The 26,237-nt window shown below is 34.5% G+C and overlaps 1 protein-coding gene across 2 annotated transcripts; it reads right to left on the bottom strand.

The window, feature by feature from the left end:
• Positions 1-24,575, bottom strand: FAM174A (family with sequence similarity 174 member A). Of its 2 annotated transcripts, XM_006913245.3 has the most exons (3): positions 23,934-24,570; positions 11,234-11,368; positions 1-546 (listed from the first exon to the last, which is right to left on the bottom strand). In XM_006913245.3, exons 1-3 carry the CDS (start codon positions 24,371-24,373, stop codon positions 543-545), a joined length of 579 nt encoding a protein of 192 aa, XP_006913307.1. In that variant the 5' UTR covers positions 24,374-24,570; the 3' UTR covers positions 1-542. The 2 variants fall into 2 exon arrangements, with proteins under 2 accessions (XP_006913307.1, XP_006913308.1); XM_006913246.3 differs by lacking the exon at positions 1-546 and having other exon boundaries at positions 11,230-11,368; positions 23,934-24,575.
• Between the last annotated feature and the right edge of the window lie 1,662 nt (positions 24,576-26,237).

The raw sequence follows: 26,237 nt of genomic DNA, 5'->3' as shown, positions 1-26,237 counted from the left end.
TAATTTTAAATCATATTTATTGTTTTGCACACAACTCACACAATTATTAATATTTAAAAAACTCAAATGCAAAGTAATAAACTTGGCTTCTTTTCCCCACAAAAATGGGAAATATATCTTGGTAAAGAAATTTTTAAATTATTTTTACACACCAGTTACTTGTTGGAATTTGCAGTTCCAGCAAAAAAATAATTAACCAGCAAAAAAAAAAAATTAACTGATTACTATATAAAACAGTTTACAATAACATGGTAAGCAAGAAACAAAAAATGATCAGTAAACACTGCTTTAAAGTAATTTTCAAACAGATTTCTATTATAGTACAGTTTACTCCCAGTAACTCTAAGCCCATTAAGAGCATCTCTATATATACAGAGATATAGCAAATGATAAAGTATTTACTGCAACAACAAATTAAAGGTTGTCATAATATATGTAACTTAAATACCCCCCCAATGATAAAGTGGCTTCTTATTCCTTAAACATAGAAATTCTGCTTTTCAGTGTAGAAAGATGAAGTCCTCTCATCAAAAGGCACATTCTTATCTGCAAGAAAGAAAAAAAAAAAACTATAAATGCTCACCCTGGAACAAATTTAAACATATTTAAAAATATTCCTTAAGATTTGCAGTGGCAAGAAGATAATGCAAGTATTTAGTCTAAGGGAATTATAATAAATGGCGCAGATAAAACACATAATTACTTTGTCTATATTAATTATATCAGATATCATCTTTTAATTTATAATTCTAACTTTTTCAAAGGGAATTTTATGTAACTAGTGTGGGTAATTAAAGACTATTTCACAGTCATACCAAAGTGATATCCTCATATAATATTCATAAATGATTTTAATTGACTTAAATATATAATACGGTTATTTATTTCCATAGTTTCTGTAAATAGAATTCTTAACTGATCCTATTTCTAAACCTTCAGAAATGAGAATTAATTGAAGCTGTAGGCCTGGAAATATGTTTTATGAAACAAAAAATGCTTCTAATATTTACAACACAATAGCAGAATTTATCTCTATGGAAGATCAGGTTTTCCATAAATATACATAATGGGGCAAGTTTGCCCACTTTTTAACCTCATTGACTAGTTTCTGAGATTATATTGTCATCACACACATTTTTATAGACCTTAATTCTAAATATACACCAGGCTTTACTGTTACTTAACCCAAACCGTAGCTACCAAGAAACTTCCACTAATAACCATTATAACCAAAAGCATTTAGTCGAACTAAAAGAACAGCCACAGGTGTACAAATTTTACTAACTTAATAAATCTTCCTTTATAATCATGAACATTTAGAACTTCATAGGAGATATATATGAGAATGAGTAATACTCTCTTCTAAGCTATCATTTTATCTAAATCATTAAGTAACCTATAATAGATCTCTAAATGATTATTAGATTGCTACAAGCTAATAAGTTTCTAATATATTTTAATTTGAGGGTAAATTTAAGCTTTTGAAAAAGATATTCAAGGTTATTAAAAATAATGTAACATTTAGTTCTCATTTAACACAACCTTTGTCCTTTGCATGCTTGAAACTCTTATTAATCATCTTGATAATGAATTTGTGGGTTATGAAAAAGTAAATCAGTAAAATCAAAATCGCAGTTTCATTTAGCAGAGGAAGAACACAAAGTGGCAGGTACCTAATCCAACCCTATCATTAAACAACCTTTTGAATGTGGATTACTTATTAGAACCTAAGGAATGTTTAGCAACAGCACTATAAGATGTTTTGTAATCAAGTACCTAGTATATGAAGAAATCTCTTAATGTACAGTTTCAGATATACATTTTGAAATTCATAACCTCAAAACATGTTAATATGCATAACTTTATTATGATATATTTATATTACACACGTCCAACATTTTCTTAAACCTACTTATATTTTTCAGACTGTACAACCTGTTCCCCCACCTACTGTGTTGCATTCCTTGAGTTGGAGTTTTCTCAGAATTCCACCTCAGATATTTTCATCCTGTTTAACACCTACAATGTGCTATGGATCCACCATTCTCTAATCTCTCCCTGGCATGACTAAACTATAGCCCAAACAATACTGAAGAAAATGTTCTTTCTCTATGTGCCTTATAAGAAATATTTTTAACCTATCAAGAATCAAACCCATCATCCTCCAGCCTTAAACATGGTCTTTCTCTGTATCTTCTTAACTCAAATAATGACACCATCTACCTAGTCACTGTGTTCAGTGGGAGCACTTAGGTCCTCTCTGACTGCTTCTTATGTCCTACATTCTGCTCAGTACTATCATCTTGTCAGACTTTTTCATTTCCTTCTATTCCTAGCTACCCTTTGCTTCTCAACTAAACAGCTGAAACAACTTTTAAATACTGGACCTTAGTTTCTTCCCAATTTTAATTCATCTTTCACCAGCTGGTCACCAAAACCAATTTTCTAGAACATGAATTTCATGGTACTACTTCTTCACTCCTAAGCAGTTGATGATTTATGACCATTTTTACAAATAGTAAAATCTAAATCCTTAATATGTTTTTTTTTTTAACACAGTCTTCTTGTGTTACAAATCTGACTGATTTTCTATGATATGTTCTAAAGAGGCTCGTGACATACACACTCTTGACAGAGCATCACTTGGCTTATACTTTCAGCTCAGCATGAAATGCAGCTTTCTCCCCGTTTCATAAGGCTTATTTGAATATCTTACATATATATTTTTTAACAACGATAACTCGAGCATCACCTCCTCAGTAAAATCTCCTATATTTCTATCCCCAACTCAGTTTCTCAGAGATCCCCCTGGCAGTTTGAAAAATGTGGAGCATTAGCATGGCATGGGGAAAATAACCAAGCGCTCCTGCTGCCTGGAGAGGTGATATAGAAATTGTAAGAGGTGGACTGGCAGATTCAGAGAATCCTGGAGATAGAACCAGGAATACACAGTATAATCTGTGTGGACTGTTAATAAGAGGCTCTTTTGGCAAAAGTGGCAGAAATAGAGGTGAAAGCCCTCAAACCGAGCAGGACTGCAAGTGTATTCTCTCCGATGGAAAGGACTATATTTCATAGTTTCTAACACACATATTTCATATTTTAACATCTTTAAACTTGGGATGCATCTTCCAGTTGGTGACATCTCAGAATTGCTGTCAGATAGGTGGTAGTTCTTATATAGCTGACATTGCCTATATGTGCACAAAATTGGTCAAAGCTTTTTGTATTGTCATTTCAACTGAATTATACACATTGTTGGTAATGATACTTATAATGCCTTCAAAAAGATAATATCATGAATCATCACTGAAGCAAAAGTTATTGTATATATAGAAAAAGATGAAAGAACAATAGGCTAAAATTTGATATCAGTAAGCAAACGTTTGTCACTGGAACAGTGGAGTCAATTCCATATTTTTGCCAAGAAACAACCATCTCTTTTAAAAATGAAATGATATTCCAGGAAGACAAAACTCTGATAATTTTTATTCTGAAAAACTATTACACACTAATAAATGTATATGACAGCAAAAGAAGTTGACAAATTTTTTAAAGGTCATGAAAATGTAGTAGTATTAAGAGGTTAGTGTGCATGATTCCTATGTTAGGTAAAAATATCATAATATTATTGCATAATTAAATTGACAGTATTTTTTTCTTTTGGTTTTACAGCTTCAAATTAATATTGTCTTAGATTAAATGAATAATGGTGCAAATCTCCATAGAACTTAAGTCAACCTGATGTGAAGAGAGGGGTGAAAGAAGTGTGGAGAATCTTTAATTAATGATGTTTAAATCTTGAATTGACAATGTTTAGGCTGAAAATAAGTACTGAAATGGACAAGTTCAAGTACTTCACCATTAGAATTTAAGATTAAAAAAAATTAAGAATGTTACATTCTTGCTCAACCACATTCTATGACAGTGATATGTAGAACTAGCATGACAAATCTATTTCAAATGTATAGTCACACGAGAAAACAGACACAGGTAACCTCTAATGCCTTGATGGCTTTCAATGTATTTAAAATAGTGTATGCAACATATTAAGTTGTCTGTGCTACTGAATTTAACAGTTAAATGCATTTTTTAAAAAAGACATTCATTCATTTAATCACTAACATATATATATTGAGCTTTTATTATTTGACAGTGGCGAAGATAGTGATGACACAAAAGAAAATAACAAAACAAAACAAAATTCCTCACTCTCTTATTACAGGGCCACAACTAAAGCCTAGAAATCATTCCATGGACAAAAAACCTTGGTCTTAGAAAGGAAAGCCTGAATTCTAGTACCATCTTGGTCAGTTATTTATGGATGCTCTAAAGTCCTTTTTCTCAAAGGGGAGATAAAACAATTTCCAAAAGAAGATTAAGGATGTCTTTTTATGGAAGTCTTCAAGATGAAAACTTTACATAGTCCAAAAGCTGGGAAAGCATTTAGAGATGCAGTCAAACACACTATTTGACAGGTAACCTGGTAGAGAGGAAAAATCGAGATTCAAGGGACTAAAGGTCATTCAGTTATCAGTGACAGAAGCTCAAGAAGCCCTGGAGTCTACACAATCATATTCTCTTTATTTTATCACAATACTTCTCAATCATGAGGGTTTAGTAATTGAAATCTAAAGATTAGATCAGATGTCAAATGCTCTATTTTTCTACCATTTACAGAATTCCCACCTTACTAAAATAAACAAACAAACAAAACTACTCTGGCTATAACAATAGATTCCTACTCCTAAAAAACAAAAGCAGCGGCATCCTATTGGCATGCTATGTTCTATCCTATAATCCTATTGTCCTGGATACCTCTTATTTCTCTGCAAAACTGCTACTCATAAACAATAAATAATTCCTCAGAATTTATGTCTTAATTCAGTGACCCCCACCCAAATCTAAACATTTCTGTCTTCCCAGGCTAAATTTAACCTTAGAAAATACTTTTAATAGCCAGGATGGCAATATTATAAGCTATCTACTCAACATTTATTCTCTTCTTTTTGTTTGCTAATAAAAATGTTGGTCTTCTTCTTCTGATGATGATGATTATGATTATTGGTCGGAGAAGGGCGGTGTGTGTATGAACGTCTCTTGGGAGGACGGGGACAGTTTGGAGAAATTTTGATTTCCTGATACAGAGGTCAACATGATGTGAGTTCTTGCCTGCTACCCTCTTGCTGACTGGAACATAGATGTTATAGGTGAAAACTATAGTAGCTGGATAACAAGGATGTGACAAGCATGAGAAAAGGTTCAAGAAAAGTGCATAGATGTAGACCCTGTTATCAAATAGCCATTGAATTGAGGCCAGGAACAACTCCTGCAGACTTAATTACATGAGAAAAACTTCTGAGTCTTTGTAATTTGGGGTTCTCTATTACTTGTAGTAAATGATAGTCAAACTTATAGAAGCATAGAGTAGAATGGTGGTTGCCAGGAGCTGAGGGGAGAGGTAAATGCGGAGCTGCTAGCCAACAGGTATAAACTTTTGGTTATGTAAGATGAATAAATTCTAGAGATCTGTTGCACAACATTGTGTCTATAGTTAACAATACTGTATTGTGCATCTGAAAATTTAAGAAGGTAGATCTCATGTTAAATATTCTTACCACACACACACACACACACACACAAATCTCCAAGCTTTTCTTTGAGGTAAAGCAAGTGCACAGTATTAATAAATTTTATGGAAATCTGTTTGAGTATTTTCCAAGCTTCAAGAATGCTTTGTCACTGCACATTACACAATGATAAAATAATATTAAAAAGACATTATTTTCAAGGACAATTCAAAAGCTAACTCGGAAAATCTAAAACTATCAAAATAAATCCAAATCAAGTTTGAAAGGAAAAACTGTTCTAGTGCAGTCAAGAGCACTGTTATTTTCTGATCATTTAAATAAATTTGCAAATGCTAGATTCCTGGAGTTTTCCTCCCTGGTCCTTTTATAGAAGATATAATGTCTGTGGATTTTAGAGAATGAACACTACCTGAAAGCACCAGGAAAGGTTAATGCCTTAATATTTGTGTTTAGGACTTTTCCTGACCATAAACTTGAGGTTCTTGTTCCTTTATTGCCCTAACTTCATTCATATAAATCGACCTTGTGGGTGGTTATGTTCTGCCACCCTCATCCATCTATCCCACTATATTCCTTAGAGAGTCTGCAACCCAAACAGAGCCTAAATCCTGAACCAAAGCAGTTAGCATTTTATTAAATGAATCAACTGCTATATGAACAGAAACTTGTAATTCAATTGTTGTATAAGAGTTTTTCTTTAATAGAATTAGTTTAAACCAGATCAATCAAACATTTTTGCTCTAGGTCTGTGCTGTCCAACACAATAGCCATTGCCAAATCTGGCAATTTAAATTATAATTTCAACTTGCTAAAAGTAAATAAAATTAAAAAGTTCCTCAGTCATACCAGTCACATTTCAAATGTTCAAGAGCCACATTTGATTAGTGGCTATCAAGTTAGATGGGGTAACTCTAGACCATTCACTGAGATGAGGAAAATAGCATCACCAATCAGAATTTGATGTTACCTAGTATTTGTTAATATACAAAAGATACACGTTCTTAACCAATAAGCACATTGTGATGTCTAATTATTAATGGACCAAGGCAAAATTTTTTCTAAGGCTCAATGTCCACAAAAAAGTAAAACATACCAAAAAAAAAAAAGTACACGAAAGCTTTTCTTTGTTATCTGCTGAAGCAATGAAAAAGAAAGCACAGTACCCTTTACCTAGATAAAGTACTGTAACAGATCACTGGGCATCATAAAATACCTATTTCTATCTAAAATAAACATTTGAATAACAGTGTTTATTCTGAAAATATGTTATGCTCCACATTCAAAGTAGTATTTGAGAAATCAGAACTATTTTCAAATTGGTAACTGTTTAAATAAAATCTTCTTAATGAGGATTTCTAATTAAATACTTATACCAAATCTGCTTTCTGATTTTGATATGCTGATGTTAATAACCAGAAAATATTTTGCAGCCAAGTAACACAATACAAATGTAATGAACACATACAATATGACATTAAATTTAATGAAGCAGAACAATATAAAAAGCAAATTTAGGATTTTTTAAATTACATATTTGGCAAAAATTATATGAATAGCATTGCAGTAACAGAATTACTAGCTTTTAGAAGCTGCTATCAAGATTGTCAAAATGCCCTTTAGTGTACATCATTATAAAATAATATTAATTTTACTGTTTGGTAGAAATCAAACAGAATAGCAAGAATGTATTGTTCCCACTTATTATTTTGTGATGTAAAGCACTGTTTTAAACTGCATTTTTGTGCCAGGTTATAGTATTTGTTTCTAATATTTTTGAATTATATTAAATATATAAAATATATTGAATTATAGTCTCAATATTTCATTTGAGAAAAATAAAGGTAATACTTAGTTGGTATATGCTTTTGAATTCCTATCAGTTTTCCTAACCAGGAAGGTTGAAACATCTTATACAATAGTTAAAGAATTGATATTTGTTTCTGTTTTATAATGCTTTTGTGCAACATGTCTCAATAACTAAACAAAAGAAATAACTTTAATATACAAAATTAGGATATCAACAGCAAATTCAAGAGAAGTTCTATTAATCAAGCTGCTCAAGTTATTTTTTTCCACACACCTACAAATTTTCACAGTTTGACTATATTTCAGCTCTTAAATTACCAGGTACAATGGTAATGGTAGTTAACTCCTCAATATCTACTCAACCTCAAAAGATAATTCTGAGCTAATCACGGTACTTCCATTTTTCTACCCAGGGTTTAGTTTAGAAACGATCACATGACAAATGTTATAGAATACAAAAACAAATAACAGGAAGCAAGTCACTTCCAGAAAACAACTCTGTTAAGAGTTTCTGGGGAAATTTTTCTCATTTCGAAGAAATGGAAACAAGAGAGTTAGTCCTTAATTTCTACTCAAAGTTACCATTCTAGATGATATTGTAGGAACTGCTGGCATCATCCTATTATCAGCCTAAAAATGAAACACATGAAGAGGGCAGAACCAAGGGATTATGGAGGAGAGAAGCCAGAGCCCTAATATATTGTGCCTGAAGTCAGCCCTATCTGAGACATCCTTTTATATAAAATATTTTCTTTAGGATATTTAAACCATATATTGGCAGTTTCATATAGTTCAATCTAATACAAATAAACAGTAAAAATCATTACTCTAAATCTTAACTGCCAACTGCAATCATGATTAAAATTTTGATGTATTAAAAATATCCCTCTCGGAAAGAGCTAACTACAAACGGATAATTTTATACTGTCATAAAATTGTATGTAAGCAAGGAAATCTATTTAATTCTCTGGAAATGATCTGCTTCCTGTTATTTTGTGGATGGAATTTGAGAAATGAAGAAGAACTAATTTAAGAAAGCATTTAAACAATGAAAGCAGCATCAGTAAGAGGTGGTCCAACAAGAATTGCCAGCAGTTATACTGTGGACTAATATGATTCTGCATTGCAGTTGGCAAGGTAAGCAAGTCAAAATATTTATATTGCTCATTTCTAGGGTTCTCATTTGAAAATGAGTAATAGCAAGTGCTGGTATAGATGATAAAAGGCACAGAACTTAGAATTATTCTCTTCCCAGGTATAAATCAAATAAATATTTAAAAAGTGGAATGAGATTGAGGCAGGAAGCCTAAATCACTTAAACTCTCTGAGCTTCAGTTTTCCTATTTTTAAAATGAAAGCAATAGGAACTACTTTACTATACTGTTCTGATAACTACATAGTACATGTAAGAAGTCTAACAGTGCAGGTACATCTAGCACAAAAGCAGGTATTTACTAACAAGTGACTATTACAATTACTCATTGCAGCTGTTACCCCACTCTGCCCAGGCTACCCCCTGGGCCCAGTAATAGGACCCCTGAACTTATCCTAAAGGCTTTCTAGCACTATCAACCCTGCCTCTGGTTTCTTCGACCACCAATGTGGCTGTTCTGGGAAGCCCTTGGTGGTGAAAGTTCTCTTTCAGGGTCAAGCCCTTATAGCACATTCTCCATATAAGTATCAATTTTTGCCTTTACTGAGAGAAACAAATGACATTAACTATGATTATCATGTTATTAAAGTGAATCACAATAAGATCTATACACATCTTTCCACAAGATAAATTTGAACTATTGAATAAACTGATGGCATAATTATGTTTAATCTCTAATATCAACAGAAGATTTGAGAGAGAATGGTGTTCATTGAATCAGCTTCATATAAAGTAATGTAGTTTGGACTGCATATCTCATCACAGAAAATAATCTCAAAGCTATAGAAGGTAAGGTCAACGCTGATTGGTAAATACGGAGGACACGTTGAAGTTGGAAAACCATTATTTTGCAGCTATCATAGTAGAGTGCTAAACCAAGGGGTAAATTTGAATGAAAAGAATATTTTCATGATTTAAAATGTCTCTTTGTTAGTTGCATAGGGGAAAAAAGCAGTAACATATGGGAGAAATTCAATAAAACCTTGAAGAGGTGCATCAAAATTACCACTGCTAATGAAGGACAGATGGACATCATGTGATATCCTGAGAAGGAGATGCATTCTTTTGTATATTATGAAAGAGCACACAAGAGAACAAATGAAGTAAAATGTTAAGAATCTACATAAAAACTTATAGGATATTCTTTGTACTACTTTTATTCATGTAACTTTTCTGAAGATTTGGCATTATTCCCAATATGCCTGCACCGTCTATCTGGTCTTCTTCCTGGTTTCCTAACTCCTTATCTTACTCTTCTCCACTCCATTGCAGAGTAATCCCCAAAGACACTTTTGACTGTTTCCCAATCTTAAATTTTTCCTAGTGGCTTTTCTTAGCTGTGGAATAATTACTAACTGATTAACAGGGATCACAATCCATCTTCTGATTCTTTGTTCTGCCTCACCTACCACTCTTCCTTTTGCATTCAAAATTCAAAAGCCAGTCATTCATTCATTCATTTATTTCTACACATGGTAATATAGCATCTATATTAAAGAATTAACTTCTTTTAGTTCCTTATTACTCTATATTCTCTTTTGCTTCTGGCACTTTATGCCTGTTTTTTTCTCTCCAACCTTTGCCCCTGCTAATTTCCACTAATTTTTCAGGTTTCAATTTACATATCACTTCCAACAGGCTTTTCTGAACCAATATTTTTTGATTAAGTGTTCCAAGGCCCTGTTATAAATTCTTACACCACCTACCCTTATTCTTTTTCCATTTATGTAACTGATTAATGTCTAGCTCCTTAATAGAATGTAATATTCATAAAAAGTGGAGCATAAAAGAGGGATAAATATTAGAGAAAGGATACAGAATAAAAGGTAGCTACAGGTAACTATATCTCATGGAAACTATACACTTCTTTATGCCCCTCCTACCTTCCCTAGTTCTGTCCCTCTTCATCTCTACTAGGCCACCTCCCCCACTACTACAAGAGGTATTATTCTACAACAAATATCTGACTATCTGATTGTGTACACTCTAAACAGCATTGATAGTTCTTCAATGACAGCAGGGTAATACCAAACTCTTTAGCAGATTACAAAACTCTGCATGTTTCCTCCAAAAAATCTGTACATCTGTGTCCTTCATAGCTAATCCTTCCAATCTCGCATGTATAACTACATGTGCACACACAACAGGCAGCATTCTAGACATTTCTGCTGTATTAACTGAACAAACTACTGTCTGTCACAACTGCTAAACTTTGGTAGTTGCTTCTGCCTACAACAATCTTTGCCTCTAGTCAAGCACACTTGAAATTAAATGGGTTTCAAATTCAGTTCCCCTTTGGAAACAACCTTGACTCCCTAAGTTAACAACTTCCTTTTTGTCTTCCCATTCTGTGTATGTACAGAAGAGGTGCCTCAGATGCATTTAGTTTTTTAAAATACTACAAATACTATACTTTTTAAATACTATGAAAGTTTTGCAGAAAATTAAAAGAAAATAAGAATTATACGTAAGATTCTACCCCCATCCTATCCAAGGAGAACCTTCTGTAGGGTGAGCCCAGGAAAAAAGTGAGCTATTGGTTAGATAGCACAAATAACTGCATTAAACAAAACTGAATAAAATCTGTTAGGGTAAAAACTGGTAAATTAAATTCTACTTTTTCAATTTACTTGTCAAACGCATGCCTCCTGTTTCATGAAATTAAACTCTGCTCAACACTTACCTTCGAGGGTGATTGGCTTCAAACAATGTGTTATCGTCATCCTCATCATCTTGTTCTAAAGGTGTCAGTTCCATGTTTTCTATGTTAGTGTCCAAAACTCCGTATCTCCTGGTCTTTCGGTTTCTTCTTCTCATTCTATTAAATAGAACATATTAATGGATAAAAATTACTTGAATGTAGTACAGATGATCCTTACTTTATATTCATTTATTAAAAATAAATTATCCTGTTTCTGACATAGGAGACTCTCAATATCAGAATAGTTACATTTCAGAAATGCAGTCTAGGTTATTTATGACACAAAACCTACTCCTACATGTTTGTGTGCCATCACCATTTCTTCTGACATATCCTCTTTTCTCTGTGTCAAGTTATCATGTTGATACATACTCCTTTTAGCCTTAGTTCGAGTTCTGTATTTTCAATGAAGCCTTCTATTACACCTTCTCCCCACCTCTTCCACTAATTCTTACCACTACGCAGGATTAGATACTTTCTGCCCCACTAAGGAATAGCATGTATATACATATTCAAGTTCTAGACTTACAACTCAGGCTGTACATGAGAATCACCTAGGGTATTTTAAAAAGCTCCACACTCAGGCCATAGCTTCACAATTTTAAATCAGAATTTCCAGGCACAGGAACTAAGCATCGACATTTTGCTAGAGTTCTACAAGTGATTCCAAAGTGTTGAAAACTACTATCCTAGATCAGTGGTTCTTGAAGTGTAGTTCCCAACATCAGGAGAATCCCAGCATCTAGAACTTATTAGAAATGCAAATCCTCTTGCCCTCCAGACATAGTGAATAAGAAAGTTTGAACTTGGAGCCCCAAAAGCCACATTTTAACAAACACTCCTTGTGAGTTTGATGTATGTAAAAGTTTGAGAACTACTGCCTTAGAGGAATGAAAATATTTTAAGATACTAAACATTAATTATCTGTATAGTCATCTGAAAGAGTTTCATGATTTAGAACTCTACTGTCTGCTTCTTTCTCAAATAACTTCTTTTCCTTCAAATTATTTATCTCAATTTGCAAATATATGTGCTTATGTATATGATGGAGTGTTTATTTGCCTATCTCTCCTATTAAATTCCATGAGGGCAGCAACCATGACTGGTTCACCACTGCACTGCTACTTTGCAGCACAGTGTCTGGTTGATTAAGACATTCCTTAAGTATTTGCTGAGCGTCTAGTGACCTAAATGTGACTCTGCAACCAATGCCTAAGTTACCTCTAATGCAACAACTTTAACCTCACACACAAGAAAATGTTTCACCCAAGTATATACAGCAGTTAAAAGGAAAGATATTTCAGCAAGTAATATCAGATAAGTTTACTTAAGTTCTGATTCACTTTGTGTGATGTAGTAAGTATAATGATAAATACAACTACAACATCTACTGCAAAAAGCAATCTAGGCCTCTGTAAATATGACAGTGGGGACCCCTGAGAGACTAACTGTCCTACATATACATACATACACACACATTCATACATACATACACACAAACATACACTCAAGAAATATTAGAGTCTTACTGAGCATAACATGTGCTAACTTCTGGGATCAAAATTTAGTCTCAGTGATCAAAATTTAGAAAATATGACTAAATCTAGACAAAAACCAAGATAATTTCCACGGCCTATAGCTCTATCTATATGCCTACCCAAACGTGCTAGAACAGAAAAGAGAGGTTTGTTTTTTTTTTTTTCCTTAAAAGACTAGTATAGTATTTAAAGCTACAAATGTAACCAAGGAAAGAATTAATACTAATATAAGAAATAACAATAAGATGTAGATTGGTGGTAGTATGAATTATAAGCCAGTCTTTTTTATAGAGTAAAAAATATGTTTAGGTAGTCAAATTAACAAATATGTATATATGTGTGCATGTTTCTATGTATGGGTAATGTGCACACATGCACACGCATGCACACACACACACACACACTCTCCATGTGGATCAGAGGTCTCAACTTTTTCTGTAAAGGACCAGATAGTAAATATATCAGACTCTGTAGATCACATATGATTACTGTCACATATTCATCTTAATTTGTTGTTTTGATTTTTAACAACCCTTAAAAAAAAAAAATTGGCTCATAGGCCTTAAAAAAAAAACAGGTCAGCAGACGGATTTGCCCTATGGGTCATAGTTTGCCAACTTCTGATTTATACTTATGAAAGTAATTAACAGAAAAACTAAGAACAGAAATGATAAAAGTATTGACTCTGGAAATAGAAATAAAAAGTACAGGGGCCTTCTAGTTTACTACTGGTTCTTTTGAACCATGCAATTTAATAATATTTGCACGGATTCTTTTGATTTAAAAAGTTACTACACAAGATTGAAGGCAGCCACTTAGCAGCATAAGTTAAGGATATTTGGAATTATAATTTCTCCTCTTCCCTTTTGCTAGTCTGTTGCTCAATTTTCAAAACCATATGGCTTTCCAAATATTCAGTTTCAGTCAACAAAGAAATTAATGTCATGGCAAATTATTTTTGGAAATAAACCAGATTCTTCCAGGTTATATATTATATATCAAATACTCAATATGCAAATAACCTGGTCATTGCTGGTCATAGGATATCCTGGCAAGTCTTTAAAAAGGGATATTATGAAGAGAGCTTAAAGACTTTTGGAATTTATCTCAGCTGCCACTCTTCTCCACTCTCAAGGTCTTCATCATATCTTGAATGAATTCCCAATCTTTCAATGAGTGGCTACAGGAATAACCCTATTTTCTCTATGTAAACATTTGACTGGACTTAGTGAGTACTTTGTTACTTATGCTGACTTGTACTGCCCTTTAATTATGTATATAAATAGTATCTTCCTAACATAAATCTAAGCTCTTGAAAAACAAGAACTTACTTCATATAGAGATAGTGTACTGTTATACACCAAATAAATGGGAGAATGCAATTCAATTTAAATTAATTTAGTATTTTAATAAATGTTAGTAATGTATACAAGAATAAGTCAAATAAAACTGTATAGTGTTAAATAGAATTTAAACTTAAAATGAACTTTCCTAAAAATGTCTTTCCTAAACCCAAAGATAGGCAATGATGGCTACATGGTTGTGACAGCTAAATGACCATGAAAATATCAAATATAGGAAAACACGTATTTATCCATATGCACTGGTTTTTCTCAGGGAACATAAAAAAACACTTGCAAAGCTTTAAAATTGCTGGGCTGATTCAATGAACCCTCTACTAACAAAATACTAACAAACATTATGAGTAAAATATAATACACATAAAAAACTAAAATTTTAAGTAAAAAAGGCTACTTTTATCTTATAATATGAAGTGATGTAATTGTTAAACAAAAGAGTAAAAGTAGCTTTAAAATTCCTGCAATTTTAATAGCTATGGTTCTTTTCCTACAAAGGAGTGTTTTCATTAAGCTTATGATGCCCAAACTTGTCTATGTGTTGATAATTACATGCATATAATAGACATGCATACTTTTCTACTAGACATTGTAAATGAATATTGTAATCTGAAACCCAATTTTGTTAGCTCTTAACAAAAAACAAAAAAATAGGAACTTTATTTATAAATGCACAGAGAGTGAACTACAGAAGCCTAAGAGGGTGAAATAGCTATATGATTTATTACATTGAATTATATTCACTCATTGCATGGCAAGCTCAGGTAAATGATCTTGATCAGCTACCTTCTTAGGCATTCAAGCTATTACTCAAGTAGCTATCTTAATAGAGATGCAGCTTCCTCAATGTTCCATTACACTCAGGTTGGTAAGAATTATTTGTTTAAATAACAAGTAAAAGCTACCGCAGAAAAATAAAACTGAACTACTAAAGTAAGCTTGATAAAATTTTATGTAAAAGTGTATGATGCCACATAAAATAAACACAACAGGATAAAATTCCATTTCATTTTATTATGCTATGAAAGAGAGAAAACCAACCAAGGTAACTTTCTGCAACTTGCTGTACCCAACTGATTTTATTCTTTTGGTTTTCTTTTAACTGAATGCCTATAGGGTATTATTAAGGAATAATGTGAGTTTTTTTTTTTTTTTAAAGTAATATTACTCCTTAATTTCTTCTATAGCGTATTCAAAACTAGACTGAGGAATATATTATTTACTATATATTTTATATACATACATTCCCTTATGTGATCAGACATAATGATAAAGCAGAGTAAACCTTTATAAATAAAGGTACAACTACTGATACAGAATTTTTCATCTTGACTATTTTTTAAAAAAAAGTAAATTAGTAACCAAGAATGATTCTGAAACTAATTTTATTTTTTGCAACTGTGATATAAGGGGAAAAAAATTAGAGCGCCACAATTTAGTGTCTATGACTTTCATCATGAAATCCAACCCAACTGGATATATATAGTAAAAATTATTTATCATCTTCATCTATCATTCCCAAAATCTAATCCATCAGTTGTAATTTCAAGTTCATCAAGAGTAGACACCAATAAGAGATGAGTATGTTATGGGTTGAATTGTGCCCCTCGCCCCCATTCACATGTTGAAATCCTAATCCCTTGTTCCACAGTATGTGAGCGTACTTGAAGACAGGGTCATCACAGAGCCACTCAAGTTAAAATGAAGTTACAATCACAAAGTCCTATTGATTGTACTTCCTGAGAATCACTGAAGTTCATGTGTAGTGCTCACCACTGCTATCATCAATTGCCTTGACTATTAAAATAGCCATATACCTGTTGTCTTCTATCTACTCTGGTCATCCACTAACTTCCTCTCCATCTTCTAAAATCTCCAATGGTTTCCTACTGCTCAGCATTAAGTAATGATTCTGTAATATGGCCTACAAAGTTCAACACAGGATGACTCGCCTACCTCTCCAGCCTTACCTTGCTCTTCACTCTACATTCTACTTCCCTTTCAGCATTCCAGCCACAAAGCTTTCTCTTATTCTCTTCTAATGGCCATGCTTTCTCTGTCGCTGGCCACAAACTCTTCCCACGCATCACAATATTGTGTTAATGCCCATTCATCTTACAGCTCAAGTATCACTTCTTCAGGGAAGCCTTCTTTGATCAACCTAGCTCACCTATTATTGGCTTCCATAGCACTCATGTACATCTCCTTTAAAGTGCTTACCAAAGATGTCTTGTATACGTATTTGTGTAACTACTTGTCCTACTAGACAGTAGTTTCATGGGAGCAGGAAATAGATCTGTTCTTGTTCACTACAATACCCACAGCACACAGAAATTAGCATGAAACAGATGCCTAATAAATGTTAAACAAATTATTTAACTGAAATATAGATTCACAATGTATCTTGCATTTTTCTCTGTATAACAAGGATACTTATAATTTTATATGCAAATCATCACCTCTGGGATAAGAGAAGCCTGAAAGAACATCCTCTCTAGAAACATAGCACAGCAAAACTTAGGGGAGCTAGCCAATTTTTAAATCATAATATGGATAATAGCTTTTGACTCAGAACTCAAAACTAGTACTAAACATATTAAATATACACTCACTCTAGGACTCTAAGATTCTCATTTAAGATATTTTAAGTAGTGCCCAGGTGATTTTCAGACTATGCAAACCAGAACTACCAATATTTAACCTGTATCCTGTCCTGTGGAGCTCCGTTTTTATCTTTTGGATATGAAAATTTACTATATTGTAACATGTAGTTATCTTTCATTTACTCACTAAATAAGTTTATACTTTCAAAAGCCAAACTAACTTCTTGCTCTTCTCTTTTAAACTTAGCATTCTACATGGAACCATATCCAATACTTGTGATATCCCTGCCTTACTACACAGGATAAAATGAGTTAATTCAACTATTTTTGAACTCTCAGGATCATTATGACTATTTCACTCTGATGCAAAACAATGATGCTCTCAGGAACTACTGACCCCAAAGTGAAGTTTTCAAACCTGTACTTTTGAATTCCCGTGGCTTCTTAACATTATTCTTGGGTCCTCTCCATTGGCCTGTTGGTTACCAAGTTCTGTCACTAACACAAGCTTGATCAATAGCAACACTAAATAGAAGATTCTCCCGACAGTGTGTCTTGCCACTGCTCATCTACAGTAAAACATTCACTGCTAATACCCAAAAATTAAAAAAGAAAATATCAAATCATGTTCATCTATGTTTAGGGTATTTCAATCTTGTTTTCTCTGATAGCCTTTTCTCACCCAGCTCCTTGTAGTTCAGTACACAAAATCAGTTCTTACGCTTAGATTTGTTTCCCATCTGATGGTACTGTGGTAGATAACACTGAGGTGAAGTAAATCCTAAGAAATGGCAGAAAGCTTGGCTATGAAGAATCCTATATAAAAGTGAATACTTAACACATAGCTCCGTTGTCATCTCTCTTCTTTGTCTTTACATGGATTTTCTAGTGTTTTCTTTAAAGCCCTAAAGCTTGGGATGTGTGGCTTAATAATTCTGACCTTCACGTTTAAGAGTTCAGCAAGGGTTCATTTCCCAACCCATTTTAAAGTCTAGCTACAACCCAGTACCCCCAAGATTCATCCCAGCTCGCTTTTGATTGACTTGACGACCAATTCCACTAGCACATTTCTCTTATTGTCTCCCTTTTCTCCCCTCCCAACCCCTGTCTAGCCTTTTTAGACCTACCCTTAGCTGATTATAGTTTCAGAGGTCAAATATCACAAAGATATTAGAAAAGATAGTATATTAAAATCCACAAATATATTACAATTCCAATTCTAGAGACAAAAAGCAATCACTAAAAATAGTTACTGAATGTGCACATATGTCAAACATTGAGCTAAGGAGCTTACAGGCACTACCTGATATAATCCTTACAACAATACTATAACTACCTTTATTTTATACACAGAAAGGCAGAGCTTGGAAAAAATTAAATTTGGGACAGTAAATGGCAGAGATAGGATTCAAATATAAGCAATCTGACTCCCAAGCCTAGTTTCTTAAACATTAAGTCACATTGTTATCCTAATGAATCAAAGTAATTTTAACCAAGGTCACAAATGTGTCTACCAAAACAGTCTCCTCATCCCCGATACAATGACCTTACATTATATCAGACTGGATATATTGTTCTGAACTGTATTTTCTGGTTACAAAAAGACCCAGTAACTTTTCATAGTTTCATGCTACACTTCTTTTCTTCAGCTTAGCTTAGTGGCCCCATCTCCATTTAGATCATCGAGTTCTTTTCATCTTTTGCTCTCCTCAGAGATTTAGCAACCCAAATTCATGAATACAACTGTTTTTAAACCAGAATCCTTAGAGCACTAAGCTTCAGTGGAACTATTGCTAATCAGTGCAGTGTTGCTTTTAGCTTATTTACATACTGGAGCCCTACCACTAAAAAGGATGGAAATCTCTAACATTTGAAAAATGCACAAAGCATGATATCATGGGAACTGCTAATATCCACTGTCCCCAGGTTTCTTTAAAAAAATTATAAGGCTCCACCTACAAGCCTTCTGAATGGGTAATGATGTTCCATCATGTTTTCGGCCATGCAAAACCCCTACTCTCAGCTACAACTAACGATCCTGGGATGGGTACCTTTTCTAAACCAGGGCTGTCAATCTCTACATTGATTGTGACCTATACTGTGGCCTAGTCTACAAAGATAAACCCATCAGAATACCTGCTTTAGGAAGAAAACACATATGCAAACAGGAACATAAGACAATTTGAAGGGGTGATGGGCATCAAAAGAGTTACTACGAGGCCTAGTAATGGGAATAATGGGTCATAGTAGACCTTAATTATAAGAAAATAAAAACTAGAAGCCAGAAGCTATGAAGTAGAAAAATATATGCATAGAGAATAAATGAATCAGTCAAAAGTAAGAGGACAAAAGAACAGGTAATTAAAGAGTAGATAAATGTTAATTTTATATAGCAGAATTACTTTTTCAAGAGTTAGAATCGTTTTGCAATGGTTATTATTGTGCAGCCATTATAATGTGTACACTTAATAAGAAAGCATGGGGAAATAGTAGAGACCAAACTATCTGGAAAAGCATTATTTAATTGCTTATTATTTTTAGTATCAATAAAAATGTGTTTCACTATTCTGTCTAATGCAAACTCATCCCAATGAAAGCATAAAAATATAACCAATCATTCACGTCAGGAACTCACTGAGCAGTTCAAATTCTGGATTTTGCAGGAGCTTGGACACTTTCCAGCTACATGACCTTTGCTGTTATCATTTCATATGACAGATATTACTAGTAGTCACCAAATCTGGAACACACGCACACATACAAACACACACTTCCAGCTTTTCATACAATCAAACTCATTTTTTGGCTGAAGTAGTCAAAAGCCCCTATGCACTCTTTAAAAAAAAATTTTATTAAATTTATTAAGGTGATATTGGTTAGTAAGATTATATAAGTTTCAAGTCTCTCTTACCAAGCTCTGACAACTGTGAAGGGCTTATGTTGAAATGGCAAAACCTTTGAGGTAAAAAGATGATTTTACACATATTGGAACCAATATAATAGCCTAAGTATTTTAATCAGGGCAATATAGGTTATGGTAAGGAAATAAACAATTTCAATCCCAATGGCTAATGCAATAAAAACTTATTTCTCCATTATGAGAATTTAGCTGAGGCTTAGACTATCCTCTAGGACAGTTGTCCTCCATGTGGTAACTCAGCAATTTAGCTGGCCTTTATCTTAAGGTTTTTGTCTAAAATATAATAATAACCCTATAGAGTAATTTTTTCTTGCTTTATAGATTTTACTGAGAAGAATGTCCTACAGAGGAAGCAAATCTAAGTATTAATTGAAATCTGTGTAATTCCCAACAAACAGCAATTACCTTTAAAAATCCAAATCTTCACCACCTACCTACACAGCAACTAGAGAATTAATGAAGAACACTCATTCATTAGGCAACTATTTATTCAGTGCCTACCATATGTTATACATAATGTTTAGGACTGGGGATATAACAGAGATAAGATAGATAAGGAGCCTCTTCTCATAGAGATGTTATATTAATCTTAGGAATCCTACTCTGTTTCTACTGTTCCTTGTATATCTTTTTCAGTTTCTATAGAGATAACCTAATTGTTCTTTGGAACATTTCCAGACTCAAAGTGGAAGTTATTTCTAGTGATATATTCTTTATAACTGAATTAGATTAAAACAAAACCACTTGGAAGTTTAATGGAGTTCAACTATTTTACAAGTAAAATATGCTCATGTTACCTCACAGGAGTTAAAGAAATGACACAAATAACTAATGCTGGTGTGCTGTCACACATATTTTGGAAGTAGAAAGCCAAAATGGGCATTCACCAAAATGAATGATTTTCATCCTTTTAACTGGAAGCATAAAGTATGAGTCTGAACATTGCCCAGACATTGTTAGCATCAATCAAACTTTGGACATCTAAGTCCAAATGAATGTAATAGATGCTGGCTAATGAGTGCAGTTTTTCTTAGGCATAGTTTAGAATTTGGAGGGTAACACATGTTAGTGAGTCATCCAATTGAATCACACTGAAAAGACTGTACCCTTCCAAGCTTTACAGAAGTGAAGACAGAAAGTCAATGGCAATAAACATTTATATACAAGATTATAAATAAGGTGAAAGCAAAATGAAAAGTTATCCCAAAAAAGTTATCATCAGATCCATAATTTATATGTATAAGAAACATAATACACAAGGTACTTTGCATCTTTATAAGAACAGATGACCTTTGAACAACACGGTTTGAACTGCAGAGGTCCACTTATACACAGATTTTAACAAATACTGTAAATGTATTTCCTCTTCCTTATGATTTTCTTAGCATTTTCTCTAGTTTACTTTAAGAATATAATATATGCTACAGATAACATACAAAATGTGTTAAATGACAGTTTATGTTATCAGTAAGACTTTCGTTCAGCAGTAGGCTATTAATAGTTAAGATATGGGGAGTCAAAGTTTTACACAGACTTTCCACTGTGCGAGGGCAGAGGGATCAGCATCCCTAACCCCCATATTGTTCAAGGGTCAACTGTATATAGACAGCAATAAATAGCAAACATATAATGAAAAAAAAAACCTGCTTCAATTTTCTTCTAATCTTTCTTTATATCAAGAATAAAGTCTCAGTTTGGAGGTAATATGACTTTATGACTTTAACACCTCACATTTTCTAACTTTCCCTTTAACAGAAAGTGGGCCTGGGTTTGCTGGCTTTTGTGAACCAATAGTATCTAATTCAAATAATATTGCTTATACCAGAAGTTCTCAAACATTTGGGCTTACTTTACAGTCATAATAAGTGGGGACCCCAAAGAACTTATATTTATGTGGATTATATATAACAATACTTAATTACACTTAAGAAAAAATTTAAATATCAGATTTAAAAGAATAAATCCATTGCAAGTTAACTTTTTTTAATGAAAACTATACTGTCAAAAAGAAAACCAAAAAAAAGTGAAAAGGATTTTTCAAATCCTTTTAATGTCTGGCTTAAGCAGATAGAATTAGATAAAAACAGAAAGAGACAGAAAATAGAAAATAGCTAAATTTTCATATTTGCTTTGCAGTCAGTCATTGGCAATGTGTTGTTTGGTTGAAGGATATGAAGATCAGGTTCACACAGTTAGGAACTTGGAAAAGGGAGGAGAACTTACTCGCCTTTTCAGATGCTAGTGCTCTTTTTTGCTACTACACCAAAACTCAACAAGAGGTAGTTTCTTAAAAGTTAGTTGCAATGTGGAATTTGAAACTATATCTGTGAACTTCTTGTACCCTATAAACTTTTAAGAAAATGTAATATTTTGAAAACTGTTTTAATCTTGCAGATCCCCCGAAGAGGTCTCAAAGAAATATCTCCTGGACCACATGTCTAGAACCAGTGGCTTACACCGTACTTTTTTAATCAGCTGTTTAAGAAGGGATGTTGCTTTTCCATTTACGATAGATTTGTTTAAAAGGAGACTTTTAGTTTAAATACATTTAAAGAAATGTATGAAATAATAGAGAATAGGTAGTTAAGGGAAAAAACGTAAAGGCTTGGAAAACAATAAACCAATGCATTGTGGTAAACCTACCCTCTACACTATTTTATAAAGGAAGAAACTACCTAGACAGTACTCCCGTAGCTTTTCTCTTGGCTGGCTCTTCCTAATAGTGACATTTTGGCTCTATATGTCAGCTCTTTAGAGAGATGGTCCCCAGCTAACTCACTTAAAGAAGCTTTATTATAGATTTTCCAAATCAACTTATGACATGGTTGAAATATTTTAATATCATGACTCCATAAACCAATTTTACTTCAGTAATAAAGAATACATCAAATGGAGGTTACTGATAACAATAACAAATATCACTAACTGGATTATATAATTCCTTTTCTATCTGATAAGGCATTAAGGGTAGTAGAAAAATAAGTGGAAATCGTCTACTTTATTATGTTATGGTACTTACAACATAATGACCACGTTTACTTAATCAAAAGGTTGATCATAGGTCAGAGCATAGACATCTTGTTAACTGGAAAATATTTGAACAAAGCAAATGATACAATCATAGATTATCATTAGACCCCAAGGGGTACCAGATAAATAATTTTACCTTTCTGGGTCAGTTTCCTCACATATGAAGTGAAAAGTGTCATTTAAGTGATCATGTCTGTTCCCAATCTGAAATTTAAATAACTCAATAATCTATCATTCTGTAGTAAGAATAGGCTTAAATATATATATTATAAAATGTAAACTTTTGAATGACGTAGTTATTTACAAGTCAATTCATTTTAGAGAGGATTTCTGTGTGTGTGAAATATCAAATTTATCCCTATACTAATTTAAATATGTGAAAATTTAAAGTCAATATACTCATAGTTTTGTTGACTATTAAAATTTGCTCCAATATTAAAATTGGGTCATATTTATAAGTTTTTTTCCTTTGCTGCATAGGTTATCAGTTTTCCATCTTATCCTGCAACTGATAACATTTTGCACTGAAATACTTTGTGTCATGCAAAATGAATGTTAAATGTTTCTGATTAATGGAGAATATGACAGAGTGAACCATAAAAATTAATCACTTTTCTAGGTCAAAAACGGTGGAATGTATGAAACGTCATATGGTTCAATCTAATTACTGAAGGGGCAGATTAAAGGGCTCTCTGGTAAGGAAGAACTTTTCTTTTATATTTTATAAAATAACCATAATAAGATCCTTCTGCACTACTATTAATCCACTCAAATAAATACTGATTTCCAGTTAAGTGGCACTATTGTAAAAAGAACTCCAGGACTTACAAATTCTACTAAATAGGAGTTCTGCCCTTAAGAAGTTTACATTCTGATAAGCAAAATGACAAAGTACACAGGATATAGAGTAGAAAGAAGTATTACGAGGTATTGTGACCGAATACAAGATTACTTCCTCTTCAGGGAAAGTATGCCTTTGAGGCAAGGTAAAGAGATTTGGAGGTGGGGTATTAATTTATAAATTAGAAATGAAAGGGAGCAACAATTTGGTGGTTTAAAATCTCCCAAAGGTACCATGGGTTTTTAAGACAGTCATCTTCACAATCTCAGGCAGGCACCCCTGATACTGGGAGTGGAGAGTGGGCAAAGCCAAGTCACAGAAATCTGCCTTGCAAGGACACCAGGCGGCCCATCTCAGGCCCTCGGGGGAGGCTGATCGAGGCTTCGCCTCACCTGACAGTCCTGACGACGAAGTACACCAGCACAGCGCCACTCACCACCATCAACACGGTCAGGGCCCGCTGGGTCATGGGCTTGTCGCCGGGGTTGGGGCTCACAGCGAGGACGCCACCCACTGAGCCTTCTTCCCCCGCCTTCCCCGCTAGGTCCTCCGCCGCAAGCCCAGCCCTGGGGCTGCTGCCATTGCCGCCTTCAGCGCCCCGCGGCCCCGCGGCTTCGATCTGACCCCGGCCCGGGGACTGGGCGGCGGTGGGGCCAGGCGAGAGTGGGGGCAGGGTCCGCGGTCCACGGTCCGGGGGTCCAGAATTCGGAGCGGCCTCAGCTGCCTGCAGCAGTACCGCCAAGGGCCCTCTTAATCCTGGCAGGAGTAGCAGCAGCAAGAGGGCGGAGGCCAGAACGCGGCTGAGGAAGCAGCTGCAGTGCGGGGCCTTCATCGTCCCCGGACCGGCCTCTCACCACGCCGGAGCAGCCGGTCCCGCCGCCCTGGCTCCAAGAGAGACCATGGGCGCAACCGATAACAGGAAAGAAGTGACCAAATCCCGGGCTGAGACCAGGCCGCAGCAGGTGGCAGAGGAGGCAAAAGCTGCAGCGGCGGCAGCTGCCGGGAAAACCGGAAGTTCGTACATCTCAGCAGCCACTGCTACTACGGACGCTTTCGGTTGCTAACATGTAGGGGCTGGCGCGTTCAGTGACGTCAGCGCGCAGTGCCTTCTGCGCAAGCGCCCTGCCAGGAGGCGCGGGGTCGAACCAATGGGTGGGCCACAGGTAAGAAGTAAACAAAAAAGCGTAGCGTAATGTGTTCAGCATCTCTTGCTTGAGGAAACCATGAGAGATTGGGAGCTCATAATTTGAGTTCCTCTGTGCAGCACTGCAGAAACACAGCTGATCATTAAGACGAGCTTGACGCTTCTCTCAGCTCAGATGCAAATTTTAGACAAATTTCCTGTTCTGGGTCCCTGACCGTCCTTTCTTTGAAGCATTTACTTTAGAAAATTCGTATTTGTAACGTCACCATCTGCCCTTTTAAGATATAAATCTTTTAAAAAGCTCTTGCCGGTTTTACAGTCCAGGACTGTCTTTCTTAAGGACCTGGAAGCCATACTTTTGAAATGTAATCAACGAAGAAGATAGCACCCCTGTTTTCCTTCCAGTCTGTAGAACGGTTGGAGCTTAACACAGGCAGGCACATTGTTCCAATTTGTAGAACTACCTCCTATCATGAAGCTAAGAGTAAAAGTTAACTTTTCTTTTGAATGAGGCCAATTACTAAACACAGGTGGCCTATGATACTCCCTACTTCAACTCTTAAAGTCTCTCCCAGCTCTTTGTTTCTGAGTAGTTGAGCTCAAGAATTCTGGCCTCTCTCCTCTGTTATTATAATCTTAAATAATGTCTTCCTTACCTGTTTAACTTTGACATCTGAACATGGAGCTTTGGTTTGAGCAGAAACTAACAAACAACAACAAAAATACTTGACCAGAAGCCAAAGTTAATATTTGTTCTTTTGAAGAAAACTTATTCACACAGCAAATTGTTTAGAGTTTCTACCTGCTTAGTACTGTGCTAAATTATGAGTATTGGATAGTAGATAATTAAGACGTGATCTTTGCTTTCATAGTACTTGGGTTCAAATGGAGATAACAAAATAAACAATTGGACTCATTCTGAATTCTCAAGTGTTGCAAATTACAATACAGGATCTATAGTAAAATTTTTGTAAGGGACTATTGTAGGTAGGGCGCATAGTGTCTTTAGCTACTTGGGAATAACAGAGTAATCCAGTCGCTTCTGTTTGGTAGAATTGCAGGGACTAGGCATCTTAATGCCGGGTTCCAGTGTGAGAAAGACCATTGGTAACAACCTAATTTTAGCTTCCAATCTGGCCACTTATTGGTTATAAGATGACTCTTTAGATTTCATAGCTCCCTTATTTAGAGCCATATGTAGAAGAGTCCAATATTCAACACATCAGAAAAAAAGTACATCTTTCCTTTCTTACAATATCACATTTACTATTATGCTATGCATCTTGATTACTACTAGCATAATTCTTCTCCAGAGTGCTCAGACATAAAATCATGGCACCATCCTATACTCTTTGGCTTCCCATCTGCAGCAATCCTTGCCAGTAACTGGGACATGCAGAGTTCTAAGTAAATCTGAAATAGCAGAGTCAAACTAATGGTTCCAAATTATTAGTGCATATCATTTTCTAACATTTCTCCAAATGTGACTCTCAGCCACCTGAATCAAAATCAGAAATGAGATTTGTTAAAAATGCAGGTTTTAGATCACTGT

The sequence above is a fragment of the Pteropus alecto genome, unplaced genomic scaffold (genome assembly GCF_000325575.1).
Source record: "Pteropus alecto unplaced genomic scaffold, ASM32557v1 scaffold20, whole genome shotgun sequence".
Classification (NCBI taxonomy): domain Eukaryota; kingdom Metazoa; phylum Chordata; class Mammalia; order Chiroptera; family Pteropodidae; genus Pteropus; species Pteropus alecto.
This window is presented reverse-complemented; position numbering and strand designations above follow the sequence as displayed.

Bases quoted from the DNA above. Each gene is read 5' to 3' on its own strand.
- FAM174A (XM_006913246.3), bottom strand. From the start codon at position 24,373: ATGAAGGCCCCGCACTGCAGCTGCTTCCTCAGCCGCGTTCTGGCCTCC. The intron at 11,369-23,933 runs GTGAGGCGAAGC...TCTATTTAATAG, and splicing joins TTCGTCGTCAGGACTGTCAG to AATGAGAAGAAGAAACCGAA.